Source organism: Leptidea sinapis, chromosome 36 (assembly GCF_905404315.1).
Source record: "Leptidea sinapis chromosome 36, ilLepSina1.1, whole genome shotgun sequence".
Classification (NCBI taxonomy): Eukaryota; Metazoa; Arthropoda; class Insecta; order Lepidoptera; family Pieridae; genus Leptidea; species Leptidea sinapis.
Window position 1 is genome coordinate 3,902,631 of NC_066300.1, and position 26,459 is coordinate 3,929,089.

Consider the following 26,459-nt stretch of genomic DNA (forward strand, 5'->3'; position numbering starts at 1 on the left):
TTTGTTTTAGTATTTCTGTCAGACGTCCCAAGACGCACACGTTTTTTATATGTAGTAACACAAAGAGAAGAAGAATTCATTGAAGCAATGTATTCAAACACGGGAAAATTTTCTTGGTTTCATCCCCAGGTTGGTCTGCGGAGGCTGCGCGTTTCTCCGATCGATACAGAAGCCAGCATCCCGGGCCAGTCAGCCCGCGCCCGTGATCGCCTTAACACGCGCCATTTTTTATCATTTTATTAATTAATTGTAGATTTAACTGTGATTTTTTATTCACCTTTATATAATTTATTTTAAAACGCTCCGGACTATATCTGGAGATGGACTACTGTTAAAGGTAAGTTAATATTTGTAGTATAATCATTAAAAAGATTAGAAATAAGTGTTAAATACCTATAACATAACAAAATTATGGTTAACAAAGGATAATCATTAGGCGTGGCTGAATGAATGAAATAAGGCTCTCTACATACAATCAATAATACAAAAAGCTGTCAAATTATTAAAGTAATTGTTATTTAATCAATTAATTCTTAAATAAATAATATTTGGATATTTATAGACTTGAATCAGATCAGAAGTTATTTTCATACTGTTTACAACTAAATCTAAAAATAGAATTGACATTTAGGGCATAAAGCGCCCCCTGACGGTTACTTTGTTCTGACCTCGCCCAGCAGAAGTACGCATGTACGAAAATTATAGACAATTTGCAGGTTTATTATCGCAATTTATATTTTACCAATAAATATTGTCGAAATTTATTATTTTACCAATAAAGATATCTAAATGGAACCAACCTAAGTATTAGAATTTAAAAAAAATATGTGTTAATTTCTTGTTATGTGGGTATTAGTTCAAATAATGTTTTGTTATACCTAAAAGTGAGACTAAGTATTTTTAATCAACAATGTATTTGAAATTTTTTATTATTATAATAATTAGTCATTACCAACGTGCGAACGCTCGTGATTACTGTGTGACATGTCACATGACACACCCGTGTTTAAGTGCTTCGCTGAAATATATCAACTTTAGTTGCGATATCCTTTGTGTATCTACAGCCATGCAAAATATTTTAACCATAGATTTTAACGATAACTAATCCTCTTTGGTCGCGTATCAGACAACCATCCATAGAGTATTTGCCTACGTTACACATACCTTATGCTTGTATACTATTCTATTCTATAATTTGAGCTTAGCGATGTTAATAATATTCCCAGTATATCTTAGACCTAATATTCACATTTTCTGTAAAATGCATTGTTTCTTCGGGAACTTTCTAACAGTAATCAATCAAATAAAATAATATAAGACGTATTACAATACGTCAATTCGTACCGTAATGACGCAAGCGCGAATGTCAAATATTTTCATGAAGTATTTGACAGCGCCCCTGGTGACTTTGATGGTTTTTTCGGACAAATTCTTAATATTACAGCAAAATTAAAACTTATGAGATGACAACCGCAATGGTAAATATGTGAAATTGACGATGCGCAGTTAGGTAAACTGATATAGTTTGTTGACTTTATCTTTTCTTTGATGTAAAAAATATACAAAAAATGATTTATATGCAATTTCATATATTATTATAAAAAAAAGTCTTAGGTGGGGTATGGGCGTGTCAGAAAAGGGAGTATCCCTGGAACCGGGAAGTGGAAGGGTAGAAGTGGGTGTTACCGGGTGGCAAGCGCAGTTGCATTGCCGCTCAGGATCCACCCTTCCCCCAGGGTGGAGGGGAGGCATTCACCCTTAATTACGTCACAGCAGAGCTTTGTTGCATATTGACAATTGTACAGCCAAATTGTGCCAGACTTGCTGACTGACCAAACAATATCCGGTGTAGCTTAATTGAAACTTTGTCCAAGCTGTTGCAAGCCGAACAAAGACCTCTTATTGGTTTTGGTGATCTCGAACGCGCGTTCATCTCGTGGGATTTTATTTAGTAATCAACATGTAAGTGAAAAATAAATTCGATTTTATATTTTGTTGTTATTGAATGTTCAAACTTGTAGGGGTTCGACATAAGGATATACACAAATAAAAATTGAAAAACAAAATTTTATGAACGATGCGGGATTCGAACCCACGACCTCCGGCGTTCCGTGCCGGTGCTCCAATCAACTGAGCTAACTATTCGAGTACCGCCTCGTTATAAAATCTTGTTTGCTTTGTTCATCTCAAGTCAATTTCCTAATATGCAAGTATTGGGGTTGAGCAGGTTATCAACTGTAAAGTAGATCCTGTAGATGAAGCCACAACCTGAGAGATGAACAAAGCAAACAAGATTTTATAACGAGGCGGTACTCGAACGGTTAGCTCAGTTGGTTGGAACACCGGCACGGAACGCTCCGGCGTCGTGGGTTCGAATCCTGCATCGTTCATAAAATTTTGTTTTTCAATTTTTATTTGTGTATTAATCCTAGAAGTGAGAGTTATCACTTTAAAAACATAACATATTATAAGGATATATAAAGGTCACTGAATTAGAGCATTAATAGCGATCTAGTAGGTAATTTAACAATGGGAGGCTCCTTTGCACAGGGCGCCGGCTAGACTATGGGTACCACAACGCCTACTTCTGCCGTGATGCAGTTCTGTGTAATCATTACTTTGTTTCTGTCTGAAGGGTGCCGTAGATAGTGTAATTACTGGGCAAATGAGACTTAACATTTTATGTCTTAAGGTGACGAGCGCAGTTGTAGTGCCGTTCAGAATTTTTGAGGTTTTTTTTCTCGTCAAAAAAAAATCTGCTACCATAATAAAAATATATTTTATTATAGTTATTTCCTTCGTTTAATTGTAATCCAAAAACACCTAATAAATTATATAAAAAAATGGTATTGCTAAGACTACACGGCAGGTGAGATTATTAATATGAGTCTCTCTTAGTTAACTTCACCGGAACGAGCGTGACTTATGATGATGAAATGGTATTCATGTAATGTATGGACTTTGTTTGAGTTGAGTTACATTTTTTATAATTTAAAATACGCTGACAACTACATCAACCTAACGTTGTATTTTGAAGTAGGTGAAATACACGATCAAACATTCCGTTACATACATATATAAATAGAGAGATAAAGTTAAAGCGTATTAAAAGCAGTTCTCACCTCGACTGAAGCCTTTAAATATTAAATAATATGTTCTCGCAAAACAGCTGCAAGTACTTACAATTAAGGCTAAATATTATTTTTAGACGAAGCTCGTTAGTACGCGGCCTTAAACAAGGTGAATGAATGACGTATTGTGTAGTGTTGCTTGCGCAGCCCCGGGGAACTGTTGACCGGGATTAAATGTTATTGTTCCAAGAATATCAGCGCTTGGGAAATATTCTGCGATATTAACTATTACTGCAGTTGCTTAATTCTTATTAGAACGGGCTAATTATAGCTCTTAAGCTCCAGTCTTTACTTATATTTATTAATTATAATATATATATTTATTAACGAATAATGTCTAAAACTCCATTAAAAATATATATTCTTTTGGCAATTGGAGGCTACGGCATAGGCTACGTCACCGCTAAAACTATTCCGTTGTCGTATACCCTCGATTTGAGATAACTCGCTCTGACTGCCATGTATCGGCATACTTGGCGTAGATTTACCGAGCGACGTTTAGTTCCCTGGTCACTTGGAAGAGAAGGCCAAGTTGGCCTCTAAAAAGCTTAGTGTACTCAGTAAGACAAGACATTACTTAACTTCAAGCCACTGCCTGTAACTATATAAGGCGCTAATTAGCGTCACGTGGAGTACTATGCTCCGTACCTCTGGTCGGGTGGTCCTCAGTACCAGCTTCTTCCTTTGACCGCATACAACGAAGAGCGGCTCTAAAATCGGTGATCAAGTCATCCACGATCAGTTTGATTCTTTGCCATTGCGTAGTGACATGAGTTATCTCTGCATGTTCTACCGCATATATCACGGGTAGTGCTCAGAGGTTCTGCTTGCTACCAGCACCCAAATGATTTTTTCACCACCAGCAAGTTGACCTCCGGCTTTCTTCAACCAAGTAATCTCGAAAGGTCACGACTGAGGGACGTTCAACGTTAGAGCAGAGCATTTTTTTTTAATGAAAATAAGGGACTATTAAGATAAGGGACTACTAAGATTACTCCCAAACTCAAAAATTCTGAGCGTCACTACAACTGCTCTCGTCACCTTGAGACATAGATGTCAAGTCTCATTTGCCCAGTAATTTCACTGGCTACGGCGCCCTTCAGACCGAAACACAGTAATGCTTAATGTAACGCATCTCTATACTCCTGGTGTTACGCATTTCCATGCCACCCATGGGCCTACCTCACCACTTCCCATAACGTGAGCCTCTTGACCGTTTGCCCCATCTTATATAAAAAAGTAGTTCCTATAAGTACCTAGTAAGTGGAAAACTGTATACGATACAGTAACTAAGTGTAAATGTTACTACTGCTGATGGTACCCACTTTTATTTTCAGTTCTAACCTTAAATATTATCATCAGATATAAGCGTAAACTTAAATACTTACTATTTGCTAAGTTGACTTATTAGGATTGTTGAGCGATGTACCTATTTCCTTTTGCAACATGATCCCAGAGGATGTACAAAATACATGTGCGAGATTCGAAATAATTTTTAGTAAACCTGATTTAGTAGGTAACAGTTATTAAAACAAACCTAATTGAATATATATTGGTTAAATTCAAAAGAATTATTGTTAAGAAATCTTTGTGGGATAAGGGTTACTGTTACATAAATTACTTTTAAATTAACAACACTTGGGAAGTACAGAGTTCGTTACTATTTATATTTATAATTTTTATTGTAACTAATGTAAAAAAGTATTTAAAAATAAGGTTCGCTTAGTTCTTTAGACTGGGTTCATTCAGTAGGTGAATTTATATATATAAAAATGAATTGCTGTTCGTTAGTCTCGCTAAAACTCGAGAACGCCTGGATCGATTTGGCTAATTTTGGTTTTGAATTATTTGTGGAAGTCCAGAGAAGATTTAAAAGGTGAATACATATGAAAATGTTCGAAATTAAATAAAAACAACAATTTTGTTTTCCCTTTGATGTGTCCCCCGTCGCTCACAATTCAAATCGAAAGAATAGTTTAAAATGAATAACTAATTAGAATCTTTATATCGTTCGAACTTTCTCCGGAGGTAAAAAAAAAATAAGTTTTTATTCTTATTACTTTATACGGCAATACAACGTTTGCTGGGTCAGATAGTATAAAATATATTTAATTAAGATTCAAATATATGTTTGAATTTTAACGAATTAATTTGAATTGAAGTATCCGGCCATTTTCAAATTGTCTCTAGCCCCAGCGTAAAATTTAAAATTGGTAATGATGATTTATGACATGACACTAACACGAAAATATATTGAAAGCACGCTTCACATCCGACTAAAGAGTAATATTATAATAGATAAATCCTCGTAATCGGTTTTCTTTTGAAGTGAAAATTTATTTAGCGGCGTTGAGCACTTTTCTTGGGATGGGTATAAAATGTTAAAATCGCGTCAGGACACGTGGCCTGATCGTAAATTCGTAAGGCAGTCGTTGAAATTATGGACGAATCATTTATACTTCTAACTAATTATAGTTCGGCTATTTAATGATCATATGGTCATTGGACCAGTGGTTGAAACATTGTGATTAGAAGCCAAAACACCGCGAGGTCGTGGGATCGAATCTCAGCCGAAGGACCGAAATATTTTTACAGCTTAAATATTTGGTTTTTAGGTTTTGTCATTAGCAGAGACTCTTCCTAAGGCGATAGTTATACTTGTATTTCTTAATGATGGTGAAATATCACACCCAATTACGTTTCCCAAATAGCTAAGAAACGCCTGGAAGATAAGAGATATTTTCGGATGTATTAAGCGGCGTTCTGCTTTTCCTGGATGGGTATAAATTGTTACAGTAAAAAACGCTTACTCGCGTCAGCACACTTGATCTGATCGAAAATTCGTAAGTCAGTCGTTCAAGTTAAGGATGAAAGTTGATTTTTCTGAGAGATAAACTTTTTAATGTAAAATAATTCTAATAGTTCTGAAAGGTAAAATTTTTTGTGTAGTATATTTTGTCCTTGTGGTTTACGATGGCGTAATAAATGAATATTGAATTTAACCACATAAATGCTTGTACTTTTATACTGCGAAATTATTCCCTAAATATTCAAAAATGCACAACGGTAAGTTTTAAGTTATCACTTCTGCCGGCACTGCAGTGCTGCCGTGTAAATACATAGCCACACACTAATACAAGCCGATCGGCCGCCATTATGAGATTTGCCATCGTCTGTGACAGATCAGTTTGCGTCGCAATAGAATATTTTAAAAATGCCGTCGTGCGTTGTGAAAAAATGTAAAAACAATAATATAAAAGTATTTGTGGATATATGATTATTTAAGGGAGAAAAAATTGTGTAACTGGTATACCCCGTAACCGCACACACATTAGCATAAAGGTAATATCACGGCGTGGAGTCCTTCTTTTTTTACTAGTCCGTGGGCAAGCGTATGTTTATTTACGAGGGCGCACAACTTTTTAATAGTCTACCTTCTTCATTTCTCAAAAAGAAAAAAAAAGTCGCTTAAAACATATAAATGTAAGTAAGAGATTACATTATTTCAAAGTTTTAATGAAAAACATATGTTTTTATTGAGAAAATAAATATATTTAAACCTAAAATTTAACAATACGCACATTTTCGAATACAATCGAAAATACAGGCCAACGAGTATCTAAGTATAAAATTAGTAATCTAGTATCTAATGAATTTATACCATATATTAGATTAAAATATCAATATAAATTCATATCTGAACTTTACAACGTAATAGCATTAAGGAAACAAGAAATTATCTAATGTCAACGTTAATTTTATTTACTCGTATAGGCGCGCCATTTTCAGCTATATCCGGCATTTCCCGCTTAAAAAGGTTCTGTCAGTATGACATTTGCTAACGGGCAAAGGTCACCGCGCATTCAGCCGACTGCGCAGAGCACTCGTTCCATCTCGGTAGACTAGATGGTTTGGTGCAAAAGTTTTATTCAGTCCCATTTCAGCGTTGATAGTTGTCGGTTGTAGGTTGTAGCTGGTAGCTTCCAATTACAACTATGCTCGATAATATAATCGTGTACAATAATAATATCTGTTACGTGAATTAATTTAGTGTGACATTTTACGTGCAATATTTGGCTGATGCAATGCATTCCTGACATTTTCAGCGAATAATTTATAATTGTTAGTGTGGAATTGGTGTGAATTGTAAGATTTTTTAAATATCATCTGTGAGTATTTCCACTTCAAAAAATTTATACTTTAGTTTTGTTTAATTTAATTAATTAATTTAAATCGCAAATTTACTTGAGAATTCTAGCTGAAAATTTATAAATATTCTAACTGCTTATTAATTTGAAGCGCCGATGGACCAATAGGTAGGACCGTTGTCTTTTACCACGAAGCCCCCGTTTCAATCACGCCTGCCACGTACCATTAAATTTTTGGTTTTCGATTTCATATATGTACGTTTTTTTAACTTTATAAGGTCGGCAACACTCTTGTTAGTCCTCTGGTGTTATAAAACGAGTTTGGGCCGCAGTGATTATATGCCATCAGGAGACCCGTATGTGTGGTACTTTATCCTCCTCTTCAATAAAATAATATGGAGACCTCGCTTTTGAAATGGATGTCTGAGTCACCGGTTCTACATATATTATTTTATTGCTAATTGTTATAAAAATATTATAAGGAAAAGTTTCTAACACATAAATTATTAATATAATTTAAATACATAATTACCTTCAAACACAATTTAGAAAAATGGCTTATTTTTATACAATCTCATCTAGTTCGACAGCCGTCAATACTGGCGGCTATCCAACAATCGCCATTGTCTTACAGAAATAATGTGAGAGAAAAAATGTGTTAAATAAAAAATAATTAGTCGTTAATATTTAACCCTAGGTGGGCCCAAGGGTTTGTGTGTAACTAATTATTTTTAACTTCGCAATCATCTCCATGCATTTTATTTAAAACTAGCTGACCCGGCAGACTTCGTACTGCCTCAGTAGATAAATAAAAGATCTAAACTTTTGTATAAAAAACATACAAACAAAAGGAATCCTTTTTTAATTAAAACAAATAAAGAAAATGCTCGGTATGAATGAAATTTTATTATTATTTTTGCTTACTTACAAAACAGTTATCCTTAAATACTGTGTATTTATAAGGTTTCAATTTGATATTGACAGACAAACACAGTTATGATACAGTGTGTTAATCAATTTAAAGCTTTCTGTTAAACTATATTTTTTGTTTTTTGTGGTGCGGTTAGGTTCAGAAATTTTATTCTTTGGCTAAACTTAAGATTTATGAATCTACAGTTATTCATTTTAAACTATTATTTTAAATTAATTTCTGAACGACGGGGGACACATCAAAGGAAAATCTAATTTGATGTTTTTATTTAATTCCGAACATTTTCATATTTATTCACCTTTTCAACCTTCTCTGGACTTCCACAATTATATTTAAGACCAAAATTTTCCAAATCGGTCCAGCCGTTCTCGAGTTTTAGCGAGACTAACGAACAGCAATTCAATTATATATATATAGATTTCCTAGAGCTAAATCAAGCTAGTGTAGATGTGTGGGTACGTGCATATTATTTAAATAAAATTTAACGCGATAATGTATGTACCTAAAGCTACTGTGCCTAAAGTATTTTATCTGTAAATAATAGTTTTCGTGTATTTTTGTATCTACGAGTATTTATTTACCTACATTTATATTAACCAAATCAAATATGAAAATTCTCGTGTTGTACTTTTTAACGTGTATATTTCCCTACCTTGGAATAAATAAAAACACTTCGAAGCAGAACATGCAAGAAAACTTGAAGCTGGGTGATGCCTGGAATGTGCGAGCCAACATCTCCAAAAGTTGTGAAATTTAAAATAAAATAGCGCACTTCTTGCTTTCCATTATTTATAGGCTCTGAATAGCTTCGTACAGTGAACACCTATATTCGTATATCTTTGTAATTAACAAAATCGTATATGAATGTGAAAATTTTGCACTCGCAAGCACCGACGACAATAGTAGATTTTCATTAATTTGGCCTTGTATTCAAGCCAGGATCTTATACACAGCGTAATAGTGATGCGTAATATAAATCGTGGACCCAACTACAAAACGTCGAGGAAAAGGTTATTTTTATAATTTAAGTCATAGTTCAATCTATCTATATATATAAAAATGTATTGCTGTTCGTTAGTCTCACTAAAACACGACAACGGCAGGCCCGATTTGGCAAATTTTGGTCTTGAATTATTTGTGGAAGTCCAGAGAAGGTTTAAAAGGTCGAATAAATATGAAAATACTACAACAAATTTGATTTTCCTTTGATGTGTCCCCCGTCGTTCAGAAATCAAATAAAAATAGTTTAAAATGAATAACTAATTAGAATTTTTATATCGTTCTAACTTTCTCAGTAGGTAAAACATAAACTGCCTTAAAACACGGGTAATATCATTTAAAAAAAGGAGTCCTTTTGTTTGTTTTAAGTTTATTTTATACAAAAGTTTAGGTCTTTTACTTATCGATTGAGGCAGTACGCATTCTGCCGGGTCAACTAGTCATTTATAATAATTAGTTACCTACCTTATCATCAATATAGATTTGATGTTGATACTTGTTGTTTAAAGTAAATATTTTATTTATCACTATTCAGCTTAAAATTTGGGTGCTTCACGACAAGTCCAAGAAGGCCTGAGATAGCAAATATATTTAAAGGAGATGCGATTCCTTTCAGCTTAGTTGTTATATTCAATATCATGCAACCATTTTCAATGAATAATTTCAAGTTTTACCTGTGAAATCAGTATTTTAAATTAATTGTTTAAATATCCGGCGGCCATATGTAGGTATTTTCTACCCTAAAGTCTTAATTAAATTACATTTAAATCTTATTGCAATCCTATACGGTCGCACAGCTTGAATAAGATTTTAAAATCAAATCAACTTCAGAATTCCTAATCTAAATACTTAATTATTTCACCTAGTTTGTTAGAAAATAAAGAATGTCTGGAAAAAAAACATCTTTGTCTAATTTAGCTATTTCATTATATGAGGGACACATTCTTATAAAACGAGGTGTTATTCTTGAATAAATTGAATATTCGGCCCGTTTGTCTAATATTTGTGTTTTTCTGAGATAGCAATACGAGTTTTTTAGTACATTGTGGAGGGTCAACAAATCTTGTCTTTTATGATTCTTTTATATTCATCATTAAGCAAATTCTTTATTCACGTTGAAAAAAACCTACAAGCACATTTGATATTTTTGTGTTGTTATAGTAAGGGAAATTTGGATTCTTTTTTTTTTGTATTTATGGTCAATTTAGAAATAATGATGAAGTCATAACGTTTAAATGATCTCGATAGTTCTTACTTAGACTGACATCAATAACACGTCTTTAGACTTTGCTCATAATTTACTAACGTAAAACTTAGCTAAGTGGAAGCTCAGCATAATCTTTCATTTTATATTAATAGTTATTTGGCAGCTGAAATTATTTTTAGCTTAATCTTGGACAAATTTTAAGGTAAGTAAAGTCTACGGCTGTGATCTATAAAACGTATTTACACTTAAAAATAAAATAATAGATTATACTAAGCTTTTGCTCAGCTAAGTTTAACGTAAGTGAAGTCTGAGCAAAGCCTAAGTACGCCTTATAATAAAACGGGGATCGAACATCAAAAGTTTTATTTTTATTCTCGACGAATTGAGAACACCTCGATTTAATTTCGGCTTATAAAATTATAGTGATAATTAAATAAAAGTGATAATTCGACACAAACGTAATATATTTTATTTTATTTTATGTACGTCTAATCGAATACCACGTTTATTTATTTCTTCAGCGAATCTAGAAGGCTTAATAACATTCACTTTAATTATTGCATTGCCAATTACATTAGCCGTATCTATATGCCTGTTCGTTCACAAATCTCTCGGGTGCATTGATGATGAGAAACTTTATTCTGCTAATTAGCTAGATTAAAAACACTGAAAAGATTGAAACCGGTCAAAAATAAGAAGATTAACACTTATATTATATTATTTAAGACCCAACGAATAATTAAAAACCGGTTATATAATATTTTACATAAATCAAGAATTTTTGACGTGTCAAAATTATGTATACAGCCACACTGTGAAAAAAAAAGATAAGTTGACATTGACAATACGACCTAATCTGTAGCGGCATGACATTGCTCTGCGCTTGTCACCCCTACCATGGGAATGTCCTCTAATCACACTGGCAACTTCATTCTTCAAATAGCCAGTGCATGGGTTTCAAGTAGCCAGAGGCACGAATATAGTATTTTGTGCACTCTCTGTGCCTCTGGGCCTCACGGGTCAACTTCCTCGACACCAAACGGCAAAGAGATATAAAACTGACATAATATTTGCGAAGTTTGATGTCCTCGGCTGTAGAAGCAGTAGCCCCAGCGATCACTGAAGTAGCTTGGACATTAAGAGGAGCCAGAGCGTCGCGTCAAGGATGGAAACCAAAAAAAATGGGACGAAATTCGCATCGCACATCAGCGCTTTCCCCCATGCCCAAGCCACTAGGGTCATTCCACTAGGACGCTTGGATGCAAACCTTTAGACCCAGGCTGTCCGATCGCTTAGATATTCCGTTGTTTAGTAATGAGACTAACGATTAAATTGATTTTAGGAACTCTATTTATCGCCTGAACAGAGGCCGAGACTATATTATCATAGTGTATACACGTACAATACGATATACAATTTATAAAGAAGTTGGCTTGCTTTTAACAATTGCTTTGTTTAGTAATAGACTTGGTGACATCATGGCGGACGAGACTTCGTAACGTGACAATTGCTTCCAACGCTTAACCACTTTCAGCATACATCTATATGCACAGGATGCCGGCTAAATTATGTGTAAGCATTACTGTGTTTCGGTCTCAAGGACGCCGTAGATAATGAAATTACTGGGCAAATGAGACTTAACATCTTATGTCTCAAGGTGACGAGCGCAGTTGTAGTGCCGCTCAAATCGACACTACATTGTAAAGGGCAGGGCGTATCAATTACCAAGAGCTGAACGTCCTGTTCGTCCCTTATTTTCATAAAAAAATAAATATACATACATATTAATGTCGCGTACGTGTCATAAATTGTACCGACATTTTTTAGGAACCGAAGCATTTATACGGACGGTCGGGCTGCTCGCTGCGCAGGCTTAGCGTCAGATTTTAGCATTACACGAGAGCGTCAGATTTAGGTCCGTTACGTCATGATATAATATATAGGTATGCAGAGTAACGGAATAATCGTTTCTAAAACTATTTATTTTAAAAACAGGCGTCCCTAGATGGCACTGTTATACGAGCAATAAAACACCTGATGAAAAGTAAAAAAACCAACCCCCATGGACAGCAGCAACACCGGAGGTCGAGAGCTGAATTGCCATCCCCGAAAAGAATCAGTTCAGAACAAGACTGTGTCTAGACTTACCTATATCGATAAAACTTATCATATATGACGAGGAAAGAACCTCTGTATTGTTTTTAAAAGGTGTGACGTCATTACTGTTGACATCACAATTGCTATCTTGCTGAAGATCACTCATTGATTCTTCTAAAGAAAACTACACGAGTAGGTATATTATTACTTTCGTTTATTCAACGGGCAGCGTTACGACGTCCCAGAGAGGTCCGTACCGTACGACAGCCCGAGCACGACTGACTCAAGTGTCGTCGTCAAGTTTTCTTCTCACCTCCTGTGTGAGGGCGGAAGGAGGGTGTCAGGGCGGGGCCCTATACCCTGGCACTTCTTCTCCCAAGACGTTGGGAGAGTCACTTGATGATATTTGGGTTCGTCACTACTTGCTTGGGGCACAACGATTTTTTTTTTATGTTTTTTTTTTTTTTGTTGTGCCTTAGCTCGTAGCTTAGTCTGTCAGTCTGTCAGTTTTCACCTTTTCCGGGGTCTTGTGGAGTTTTCATCCTCCTCTTCAGTTACGCAGTCCCTTGAGTAGCCTTCATTTTTCGTCTACCCTCCTCATCTGGGGGTCTTGCATGTAGCGAGGCAATTCCTATCAGATGAGGGTGTGACGAGGCGTCTGTTCGCCGGAACATGTTTGTTGTAATCCTTCTTACGAAGGCGTCTAAATTTTCAATTTTTAAATCTTTTGCGATTGTTGCGTTTCGTACGTAACGCGGCGCCCCGACTATGGCACGCAACGCAAGATTTTCTTGTGCTTGCAGGCGATTCCGGTTCCACGCTGTGCGGTACGGGTACTAAGCTGCTGCTACATAGGTCAGTCTGGATGACTCAAGTGTCGACCGTGCGGCTGTATTTATAGGACTCGGTGCACGTGTTGTCAATTCGTGTTGTTTTTTACAATAATTTCACGCCACAATGTAATTAGAGGATAAATTATGAGCTAATTTTAACTAAAATTAGTTAAACTGAATTATTCTCGTTTTTATAATAGGTGTGTTGTAGTATTTACGCCGATATATGTATGATTATCAAAAAAGGCTAAATAGAAATTGATGGTCTTTCTAGACCACTTGATTTCCTTTTACAAAGTAATAAAGAACCTTAACAGCATTTAATTGTTGGATAGGCACTTATTCTCCAATATTTATTAAATTTTGGAGAATGACAAATGACAAAAGACACTGTATGTACGAGGTGTGTTCAAGAAATAACGAGAATTTTTGTTTTATGAAAAATATATTTATTTATTCATCAATATCTGTTTTGTCCCCTTCAAAGTAATCCCCCTCGGGTATAATACACTTGTGCCAACGCTATTTCCGATCCTCGAAACACTTTTGAAACTCGATTTTTGTAATAGCTTTTAGCTCTTTCAGCGATTCGCTTTTAATGTCATCTATGCTTGTAAAATGACGGCCTTTTAATGTTCTCTTTATTTTTGGAAATAGAAAAAATCTGGCGAATATGGAGGCTGAGGCATCGCTACAGTTTTGTTTTTGGCCAAAAATTCACGAAGAGGCAATGAAGTGTGAGCAGGTGCATTTTCGTGGTGCAAAAGCCATGAATTGTTTTGCCACAAATCCGGGCGTTTTTTTCGGATTGCTTCACGCAAACGGCGTTGAACTTGTTGGTAGTAGTCGTAAGTGTGGACCTGATATTTAGCATGATAAAACTGACAAGATACTGTATCTTGTCAGCGTGTCACAAACGTGTTACGTTATGTGTTGACGCTCATTTTTTTCTACGATCCTCGTATCCAAATGTCTTGTTTCGGAGTGGAGTTGCGTGCTCTTGCAATGATTAAGAAATCATTTGATGATCGGACAGAAACCGGATTGGCATTGATCGCGGTGTATCTAACAACATAGACGTATCATGATAAAGTATCAAGATGCGTCCAAACTACCATCATTTGGCTGGCTATCGATACGACCCGTATCAGATACTCGGTTACATACGGATTGGGATGTGTCATACTACGGCGTGTAGCATGATCGCGTTTCATTTGCATCCACACTAGCTCAAAATAACGTTGATGCTATGCGTCGGAGATCTGATACACTAAAATGATATAAATGTAAACCCAGCTTAAGATATATTTTCTAAATTTAAAGATATATTTTATAAATTAAGAAAACTACCAAAAAAAATTAAACTTTAACAAAAATGTCTGAAATTAACAATTACAATTAAATACAAGAAAATCATAAATGGGCAGCGTTCGGGAAACTCCGTAAAATCTTCTCGTCTCAAATACGACAGTGTCTGAAGACGAAGGTTTTCAACCAGTGTGTGTTGCCAGTGATGACTTACGCAGACGTGTATACCGCTGCTACTATGAGCCGTCGCTAACAATAGGCCTTATGAAAACGCTCATGGTCGCTCAGAAGGCAATGGAGAGGGCTATGCTCGGAGTTTCCCTGCGAGATCGAATCAGAAATGAGGAGATCCGTAGGTGAACCTAAGTTACCGACACAGTCCAAATGATTGCAAAACTGAAGTGGCAGTGGGCAGGGCACATAGTTCGACGGACAGATGGCTGTTGGGGCAGTAAAGTCCTCGAATGGCGACCATATACCGGAAGACGCAATGTTGGTAGGCCCCCCACAAGATGGACCGAAGATCTGGACAAGATCACCGGAATACGTTTGAGGGAGGCCTTTGTCCAGCAGTGGACGTCTTCTGGCTGAGGATGATGATGATGACAAGAAAATCTTCAATACTACGTCAATTGTCAATATTAAGTAATAGCAAGCAGGTACTTTTTGTCTGTGATCCTTGTTTCACGAATTTTAATAGTCTAAGCACATGGTCGGATTTGATACGGCCATCGGACGGCGCGGTGGGCATCTCAAACCAATAATTGGTCTGGCGTCGTACTTGGTACCGTCCGCATGGTAATAATAAAAATTTTGTGCGAAAGACGATGCGTCATACCATCGAATATGGTCCACTACCTCACCGCGTCCGACAGTTGGCCGTACTAGATCTCATCGTGTGTTTGGGCTATTAGGGGCAATGCATTGTAATCAGCGGGTAGTATCACTACCATCATGCAAACGACTTGTCAGTTTTTCTCATAAAAAAGGATGGGACGTATTACGATCATAGATTGCGAAGCAGATGGCAGTTTGTTTTTTTTATAATAGTACTCTAAGTTAATTTATACGTCTAGATGGAGCCTCTTGGTGCAAGACAACCGATAAAAATAGGACAGGTTTTTTTAAGTACTCTAGTGTGCGTGACAAACTGCGTCTTAAACTCGCGATTTGTATGTCACTCTGTTTTGGTGGTTAACTATCAACCTCATATTTTTCGACATTTTCACAGCTGTCACAGCCAATATTTTATGAAAATTGTGATACATCTAACATTTACAATCCCGAGGAAAGTTGTAGCATGAATAATTCACAACTTTTCGGAAATAGGCCACAAATTTTGCACGTTTGGTTGAACAAAGCGTATATATTCATATAATACGTTGTAGAGAATACTTGTATTTGAGCGATACTCGAGTTTCCCGCCATCCGGGTTGCGGCTCGAGTCACGAGTGACGAGCGTAATAATGTGCTAATTATAGCGAGCACCAATCTGAGTGTGTTATTAACCACTCCGACAAGCGTTGTTAAAGTTTCTTTGTATATAATTACTTTGTTAAGTACGCGACCGCGACGGTAGAGGAATAGTCGAGATTGAGCTGTGGCCGTTCTGTGAATTTGTTACTTTGCATTTGAGCCTCGATCAAATGTAAAGTAGGTATGAAGGTACCACAGACACACAACATACCGTCGTATAGACAAACAAAGAGAGATACGGTAGACAGAAAAGGAAGCGATTTAATTGACTTTTTTTTTGGAAAAAGGAGGACAATCGAGCGTACGGGTCACTAGGTGTTAAGTGATGACCGCCGGCCATATTCTCTTGCAACAGCACCTTGCGTTGCCTTTAAGGAAGGTGTACGCGCTTTTTTGAAGTTACCCATGTAGTATCCCGGAAACACCGCACAAGGAAGCTCATTCCACAGCTTTGTAGTACGTGGAAGAAAGATCCTTGAAAAACACACTGTGGAGGACCAACACACATCCAGATGTTACTGTATGGTTACTGTAATCGATTTTAATTGGCAAGTCGTAAACAGACAGCCACATTAGCACCTTAGTATTTTGAATATTTAACCACACGCTAACGCACACATTGACCGAACAAAATAGATCACGCGCTATCGGGCTGTCAAATCGACTATAGGCCAATATATTTAAATAAAGCACTTTTAAAGGATTAAAACTTTTTACTATTATTAAAACAGAACAGAAACGAGATCTGGAAAGGTTTTGAAACATCGGGTTAACTAAATTAAATATGTAACTTTTACGCAAAAATCTAATTAGATAACAGTTATAATTACACGCGTTTTAATCCTTTAAAAGTGTTTTATTTAAATTAGTAACACTCGCGTTAATCTAAGAAAATACTACGCCAGTATATTCTTAGTCTGTGGTCGCACCACAGCAAACGTACAGACGCGCCAAATTGCCTGTGTGTCAGTAGGAACTGTAAAAAGTAATGTCTTGAAAACCTGTGAATAAGTAAAGAACTTATAAAGTGAGTCATCTACCCTTAAATACCAGTAAAAAAAACCTTAAATAAAATACACAATATTTATGTTGCAGATACTTACGTTTTCGTCAGTAATTAACATAAAAAAGAAAATAAATACAGTATAGAAAATATGGCGGTGTGCTTGTTGACCTACTTCTGTATTTAGACTGTGTTACCTCCTCCCTTAGAATAACATTATATAGACAGAACACACAATTTTGCAAACTGTGGCAATAACAAAGATTCAACAATCGTGTCGTTAAATTATTATAGTTTCCTTATCAATACGTATCTTGGAAAAGGAGGATAAACAAGTGTACGGATTATCTGGTGTTAAGTGATTACCGCTGCCCACATTCTCTTGCAACACCAGAGGAATCACGAAGCGTTTCTGGCCTATAAGAAAGATGTACCTACGTGCTTTTTTTGAAGGTACCCATGTCGTATCTCTGCATTGCACGCGGTCAAATGGATCGAGCTGATACTGTGGTGGGCCAGACCAGAGATGACAGCAATATTCCATATGTGGCCGGACCTGCGCTTTGTAGAGCGCTAGAATGTGGGCCGGCTTGAAGTATTGTCGTGCTCTATTAACGACGCCCAGCTTCTTCAAAGCCAATTTGGCTTTGCCCTCCAGATGGCCACGGAATTCACAATCGCTCGAGATTTCGAGACCCAGTATTCCGATACTAGGCTTGCTGATACCAAAGTGCTGTTTACAATTAAAAAACGTCGCTCATGCAATAGTCTTAAAATAAATCGCAGATAATTATCGCAGGTAATTTCAATTCGGTAATTTCGGCTGATAAACTGAATTAGTAAATATAAAATACAAATGCGGTTGCACAAGTGCAATTCTATTGACTCCGTCTAACATTTATGTAACTCTGTGGGCGAGGGTGTGCGAAGAAAATGTGTTTATATATTCGAGCTTGTTTGAATAATTAGAAAAATGTGTTTTGGAGGAAATAGAGTCATTAATTCTTTGAATATATTATAACGAAAAATAAGTGAATGTGACTGCGTAAATCCTGTGTGTTTGTTTATATATTACAGAGCAACATACTAATGGTATAATAATTTAAATCAGCTTAATTCCCAATTAATTGATGTTGGTAACGACTAGTTTTGGACTAATTGGAGGTCCTTCGTCAGGGGGAGTGTAGCACTACGAATTTGCGCTCGCAGTGCTGTTGTGGGTACCCTATAGGTGTGTAGTGGAACGTAAGGCTAGTCTTTTTGATAAGGCCTGTACATGCGAGCGACTTTCATCTGTTCAGTAAATATTTACATAGTTCTTTGAAAATTTTCTAAAAAAAACTCTGTGAACTGAGTGTATGGTCAAGTGGGTATATATTACTTCTTGGGACATAAAATAATATTTGTTTTACTTTATAAGGAATCTTTTATGAAGCGATGTGAAATCGTAAAATTAATTTCTGTTTTTAACCGACTTCAAAAAGCCTCCTCCTTTTCTCTATCCTCTTCTCAATTCGATCGGTATTTTTTATGTATGTACACCAATTACGCTGAGATTTATGATCCGATTTAGATGATTCATCTTTAATTTGATGCGGAATATTTGCCATTTGGTCCCATAAAAATTTAACATAGTTTGAACCAGTACTTTTCATTGTATGAATATTTTTGTATACGTGGATGAAATAATTATAGTTTGTGTACGGCTTTTTTAGGAGTTTTCATTAAGGTGGATTATATATTGTTATAAAGTATTAACATCTGTCTCGATAAGTGAGTCTTAGACTAACAAATGTTCTTTACTATATTTCAGTGTCTCACATGAACGTGAAATAGTTTCAAACAGCATTCTTCGGAGTCGATTCCTTTTTTCCATTCCCGTTTTTTGAGACCTATATTTTTTCGTAGGCCTACCCATACTAACTTAAAAAAAATCTATTTAATATATGACAATAAAAAGCATCGAAATCTTATAGTTTACCTCATGCAATCTAGAAAAATTTAATATTTATTAAGTTATTTTATGCTTTTCAGTTTTTGAGGTCAGTTTTTTTAACACGTTTTTTTATCTAGATATTTTATATTAATTTGACATTGAGACATAGTTGTAATGTATTATGTTATTGTTACAGAAAGACGATGGACTACTCTCGGCCAATATGCGCCTTTCTCGCTCTAGTAGTATTCTACTTATCCCACCTCGCACAGTAAGTAACAACCACAGATTCATTTGAAAAAAACGCTATTTTATTTTCAGTCTCTGTTTTAATCTAGATAGGTTGTCAACGTGGGCGATAACGCCCCCTTGTGGGCGTTTGAGACTTTCGGGGGGGCAGTAGAAGACGTAGGGCGTGGGTAGATTAAAAAATATAGTCTATAACGGCAAAAAAAATACACGAAAATACTCTAGAAAAAAACATATTCTTAAAGTGGGCGGTGAGCAAAATAAGGTTGAGAAACTATGAATTTATGAATTAACAAATTCGAAAATTGATAAAAACCGTTTTAATTGATTTATTTATTGTTTTGTTACCAGTGTGTTCTCTCTGCCACATTTGATATATGGATACTCGCTGTCAAGTCCGATGCGCGGCGCTTCATCTGCCAAGCCCTTTGACATCAAAACAACTGTTTACTAAAATAGATGAGATGTCCCAATTGTGAAATAATTACTTCTACTACTTCTTCTAGTCGGCTGATTGTTTCGAATTACGTCGAACCTTAACAGTTTTTTGGGGATTTACGTTTATATACAATTTTATACGAAATTTTTAAACTAAACCAGTTGTTATATCTTGAGGCTTACGATCAATTTTTCCGGCTCTTTTATCCTTCAACCTTTGAAGTAGAAATCATTGAGTTCTAGATCGGGTAAATATCGAAGATACTGTGAGAAGATATTTCCTTTGAAGTTGTTTCTCACGAGTTTCTATATGCTTGCATATGAAGGAGCCAGTAACAGTTGCTGCATGGTCGAGTTATTCAATTACATTACCATCGCACTTTTACCAACAAAATTGCCTCATTTTTAGGGTTTGAAAATGTTGGCCTCTTTAGGTCATGCAATGTAAAAAATAATCATAATGTTTAAGGTACGTTGCATCCATGGTTATAAATTGAGCACAGAACCGTTAAATATCTTGTCGTAACAGTTCCAATGAAACTCGAGAAATCTTTGTTTTTAAGAATTAAACATGCATCTGCTAAAATCGATCTTTTAAAACAAAGATTTTAAATTTTTAACCATTTGTCCGGTCACTACTATTGTCGAGGGACGTGATGGGGGGTCATGTTGGTAATACTGTAGAAAACGGTGGAGTTTTGACTCCGACACACTGAAAACAAAACACTTCCCTTTCTAAAAAGCGTAAGTTAGATTAGATAGAGATATTGTAGTTATTTCCATAACTAATATTTATATAAATATTCTAATTGTATCAGCCAGTATTTTCGTTCCAAAAAGTTTTTGGTTCCAAAAAGTTTACACCTTAATTTCACTATTTATTGAACGCCCCTCGTATTACTGATAGTCTTCAGATTACCTAGATAATACAGTAATTCTGATTTTTTTATTCTCTAATGGAATCAACCATCTTTACCAGTCTAATCATCTTTTTCCTGTATATACTGAAGGGAGATCTATCGATTAACTTAATGGTGTCGGAAAAAGGTGACGCTGTATGTCTACATTTTATCCCAAACACGCTATAAGAATACAATAAAAAGTTAAGAAATAAAGCTAAGTGAAAGCAATCTGATTTCACATAAAAAGCTGTCCGTTTTAGACTAAGAGTGTCTATACAATTATTGTAATTTGTCGTATTACAAGGCAGAACTAAAATAGGTTAACAAAAAACTTATTATCAGCTGTAAGCTTTCTTAACACTGTTCTTACTAATAAAGTATAGTTACATAAAACTTAAACTTAAAATTATGCATTGTAATATATATGAACTTAGACATAAACTCAAGAACATGTTAAGAAACCTAAATTACGAAGCTACTGAAAATCTTATTCGATAACCACTACTTAAACCAGGTATAACATTTGAAAAATAAAAAGCTAAACACATACTCACACACACACACACATACACATACACACACAAACACACAACACACGCCCTAAATTATATATAAAATAGTTTTTGTGTTCATAATTTGTTGCATAACTTCCATTGTTAGACCTTAAAATATGTTGATGTTTGTTGTTTGACATTTTACAATGCACAACTGGGAAGAGACTGACCCAAGAAATCACGGGCTGTCCCAGTTTGGGTGTCGAGGGTAATTATAAGCAAAATTGTATTTTTTTTATTATAGCAGGATTTATTTTCCGAAAATCCATTTTCAGAACCGCAGATGCAAAGATAAACTTCAGGGAGAAAGAGAAACAGATACTGGATCAGATTTTAGGGCCAGGAAGATACGATGCTCGCATCAGACCATCGGGAATCAACGGCACTGGTAGGTACTCGTCAAAACTTAGATAACTTGAAGACAAACTTGGTCCTGCACTACTATTAATGCAAATTAATGTCTTGCTTAACTCAGGTATGGATTGAAATACTTCGTTAATAACGAAACACGAACAAGTTGATTTTTCTTAGAGATAAACTTTTTAATGCAAAATAATTGTAATAGTTCTGAAGTATTAAATTTCTAATGTAATATAAATTGTAATTTTAGTGTACGACAGCGCATTATATGAATATTGTATTTAACCACGTAAATGCTACTACTTTTGTACCGATAAATAAAGCAATTCGTGCGAAGTTAGTCCCTAACCATTCCAAAATATTCAAAAATGCACAACGTCAATGTTCAAGTTTTCATTTCTGCCGGAACTCCCGGAATGTAACCCGTAATTTTTTTTTAGTTAATTTTTATAGACTTCTGAAGGCGAAACTTTAGGAGCCATTTTCCCATACAAAATATTCTCAACAGCTTTCTCCCTGGTTTTTAACCTTTTTAAGATCAATGTGATCAATACTGTGGCACTCTGTTTTGCTTTTTTGATATTTTTCGTTTATTTTTAAGTGCTAAAACTGCTCAATCAAAAAAGCCATAAACAGAAGCCTAGACTACAAATCCTACAACAATTAGTAGAAAAATTTAAATAGCCCGAATATTTCATTCCCATTCTGTTTTCAAATTTTCGTAAAGATTGGTTAGTTTCGTAGAAGGAACTTAAAACTAAACCCTGTTTTATCAAGTAAAGTTAATTAATTGTGTTAAATCCTTATCTCATTGATTACTGTCTTTCCCGCGTTAGTGCGACGGTATGTTGTTTGAGATTCTTAATTCTGAAAAAAGCCATAGCTAATGTTACCTCTTTGGAAAATAAAAAAGAAAGACAGAGAGTACTTCTGATAATAAAATAAAACGAGAAAACTGGAAATTTAATAAGATTAGATAGAATTTTTATGAGCTGTTATAAACGATGAATATTAGAACCGTCAAAGCGTCGTAGAAAATCGATAAAAGCTAGATGATAAATTTCAATAAAAGCCTTTAAATGCTTTTTATAATGAAACTTTCAATACGACGCATTTTCTCCTGTAGATAAAAAACACCTTCAAAACTCGAAAAAAATATATATTCCTGAAAAGAAAGGGAAAAGATTTACGACTTTTCTTTATTGTAAAATCAGATTAAGTCAGATAAAAGGAAATTGGGTGGAATTGTGTTTGACTGATTATTAATGACAGAATTGGGTTACGCACGATCGAATGACAAAGAAAAAAATGCCTTTGAGATTACACTGAAGTTAATGGAATAAAAATAAAATGATTGGACTCTAATCGTTTGTAATCAATCATAATTTTAATATCAACTAATTTATTTTTAAATTTGATATTTTTTCAACTACCTACATCTTTGCGACTTATAAATACAAAAGCAAATTTCGAGTGACTGTTTTGGAAAATTACAACAAAGAATGTTGACCCAGCAAACGTTGGATTGCCATTTAGAGTAATTAAAAAATTTTTGGGGTGTAAAAAGTAGATGCAACCGATTCTCAGACCTACCGAATTTATCGTACTACAATTATTGTAAGTATTGATCCATTGCCATCTTGCAACCCTTTAGCGGATTTGGATGGAACAGAATGATATAGAAATTGCGATACAAAAATAGGTGGTGATCGTAGAGGGTTGAAAATGTAGGGTTGTATCTATTTTTAAATTTGTATCATAAAAAAATTACGTCCAAAAAAATAAAAATAAAATTTAGGGGTGGACGGAGACCAGACTTCACTAACTTTGTGCTGGTTATATCGTGATATCACGCAGTTGAAGCCGATGGCTATAAATAAAAAAAAATTGCAAATGGTGCAATAGGACTATCTGCATAGAAGCCGCTCAGGATAGTTCTGCTATACAGATTTCATTTGTAATTTACTAGCTGACCCAGCAAACGTCGTATTGCCATATAACATATTAAAAAAAATCAATTATTAAAATTTTTATGCAACCGATTCTCAGACCTACCAAAGATATCGTACTACAATTATTGTATTCGATTGCCATCTTGCAACCCTATATCGGTTTGGTGGATGGAACAGTATCTTTATCTTATTAGATAAAGATCGTGATACAAAAATAGTTGTAGATAGTAGAAGGGCGAAAATATAAAATTTTTCAATGCTAAATCATAATAAAAATTAAAATAAAACTTTTGGGGTGGACTATTCTTAACATTTATGGGGATGAAAAATAGATAGTAGCCGATTCTCAGACCTACTGAATATGCATATAAAATTTGGTAAAAATCTGTAAAGCCGTTTCGGAGGAGTAAGGTAAACTAACATTGTGACACGAGAATTTTATATATAAGATGTAAAATCTCTTACACACGTCCTTGACGCGATTTTTTTAAAAGAAGCCCTCGTACCAGATAATTTGCAACAGACTTAGTTTTTTTTAGAGTTTTTTTTAGAATATACTGTATCTGTTCCTGATTTGTTATTTAGTCTGATAATAGGCAAAAGGACGGTTATACTTGTGGGTAAGATAATATGTTTTTGTTATTCAATTACTGTTGGTGTGACTTGGTGTTCCAACAGATGGACCTGCAGTTGTTAATATTAACCTCTTCGTGAGAAGTATTACAACAATAAGCGACATAAAGATGGTTAGTAAGTGACCTAATGAAGAATCTTTGTTATATAGTTTTGAAAGATCTCACTTTGTTGTTGACGAGAGAGATGAGAGATTGATAACAGAGAAACAATAAAGTGAGATAGCGATAGATGTAGCCCTTACCATTGGAGAGTTATTAATACTGGTGATGAAATCAGAACACGTAGCTAGGATTCGGAAACGGTAAACAATAAAATGATCCTCGTCAAAATTTAAAGCCTCTACATGAATTAATTGCTAATATTCATAACACTATGGTAAGGGAAGCTATAATTTAGGATTTTGTGTTCCGTAACAAACCCAATTGCTTTAATTTTTTACGACTTGCAAGAGAAAGGAGTGCTATGTCTAGAAAGTCCATGCTCATATTACGGCCCGGTGGTTTTTCTTTTTTTTTTGGGTGCGGGCGTGGGCACTTAGCCTTAACTGTTCCGAAATCTATTCAACCAAAATAAAGCTTACACCTATTATTTTGCAGTTAATTTTAATACTTATATAAAACCGTATTTTACTTTGCAGTTATGTCATTTGAAAATCAATAGATTCCATAGTTTGCACGCCATGACAAAATTAGGTATGCGATTTTATCTACACCAATTACGGGTAATTTTATTTGAATTTTTATAAGTAGTAAGCGATTTATGTCATGTCATAAAATGTTGAATTATTGAAATACTCAAAACAGTGATAAATTTGCTTTTTAAATTTAATTTTTAACAAAAACACGCCATGATTGTTAATTTCAAAACAAGAAACGCGACTACGAGAACTCTTAAACATGAAATATTATTAATAACAGATTTTTCCCTCCAATATTATACTGATTCGGATAAGGTACGTTTTGTAGGTATACTAAAGCGAATTAACAATAGTAGAGGGCTGTGTAACAAAATAATGTAAGTTTTTCAGGTGTTTTAAGGTGAGTAGTATTTGACAACGCGGTTTCTGTGCAACTACAGTTATCCCTTAGGGCATAGTTTTATTTAATTGTATATAATATCAACCGTATATTTTGCTTGGTACTTAGATGGGCCAGCTGTTGTGAGCGTCAATATATTTGTCCGAAGTATATCAAAAATCGATGACGTCACAATGGTAAGTCGACTGGACTAGATTAAGATGTAGGAGATAATTATTTTTATTCTTAACAAATACGGTTGCTCGATTCTTCCAAACAAGTCAAATGAATGGGAAAATTCGCTCCGTGTGACGTGGGAGAGATTTACCCGATGTACAATATTTTGACTCTATTTGGTGTTTACGACCAAAATCGTTTTTCGGGCGCGGTAACCGGTCGCTACTACGCCAGATAGGAAAAGTTTGTGACGCAAATATCATTTAATTGGCTCATTTGCGGACGTTAGGCATATCATGTTTAAATCACCTCATTAGAGTATTTTATTCATAAAAGGCATTTCATTAGTAGGATAAATTTATTGACAGTGTAAGGCTATTTTTTAAATATATTTTTTTTTCTGTCGTTAAGGCGATGCGCCGACGTTTGTACATGTCAACATGTATCTTCGATCAATCAGCAAAATTGATGATTACAAGATGGTGAGTGGTATGAAGGCAGTGGCCTTTCGTGAAATACTAATAACAAATTGAGTCCCTTGTCACTTTTATTGTAAAACAAAGCTTGTTGTGTCGTTTTTAAGGCTTTGTTTTGAATAAAACTGGCTGAACTCAAAATTGCACACTGCTGTCTACGCTGTCGTAAAATTGGATGTCTATATGTTTTGTTTTTTTTCTATTTTTCGTTGCTTTACTAAATGTTTACATTGGTGCGGAGCCGTAGATTCTTAATCACGTTTAATTCTGTTTAGCAGAAGCACTAACTAAACTGTCATTTTTACAAATTTGTAATAAGTCACTATACCATACTATGCACAAAAGGTCCGCTTTGCTTAAGTTCGTAAATATAATAATAATGTTATTATTAAATGTGAGATAATATCATTCTAGAATTATATTTTTGCTCTGGATAAATAATAACACGAATTCAGAACATTACTTTTAAGCATTGTAGAATAATGATAAACAACATTATATTGTCTCTTAGACTATATATGTTTATGAAATTTGTATCTCTTCCGAGTCTGTACATTATATATTGTATGTTTTCAAGAGCACCAAGGAGAAACTCAATGTATTTAAAATCTAAAATATAAATAATTTTGT

General features: G+C 34.9%; 1 protein-coding gene across 12 annotated transcripts in view; it reads left to right on the forward strand.

The window, feature by feature from the left end:
* Nucleotides 1-200: 200 nt before the first annotated feature.
* The window catches only part of LOC126975623 (glutamate-gated chloride channel), a 144,646-nt gene continuing 118,387 nt past the window's right edge, over nt 201-26,459 (forward strand). For 6 of the 12 annotated variants that reach the window (XM_050823624.1, XM_050823623.1, XM_050823613.1 and 3 more), the window contains exons 1-4: nt 7,030-7,300; nt 19,266-19,340; nt 21,488-21,600; nt 25,765-25,835. In XM_050823624.1, the coding sequence (XP_050679581.1) occupies nt 19,273-19,340; nt 21,488-21,600; nt 25,765-25,835 (252 nt within the window). In that variant the 5' untranslated portion in view covers nt 7,030-7,300; nt 19,266-19,272. Of the gene's footprint in view, nt 338-7,029; nt 7,301-19,265; nt 19,341-21,487; nt 21,601-24,203; nt 24,271-25,305; nt 25,374-25,764; nt 25,836-26,459 lie in introns of those variants that run through there. The other 6 variants (XM_050823615.1, XM_050823619.1, XM_050823625.1 and 3 more) reach the window with 3 other exon arrangements.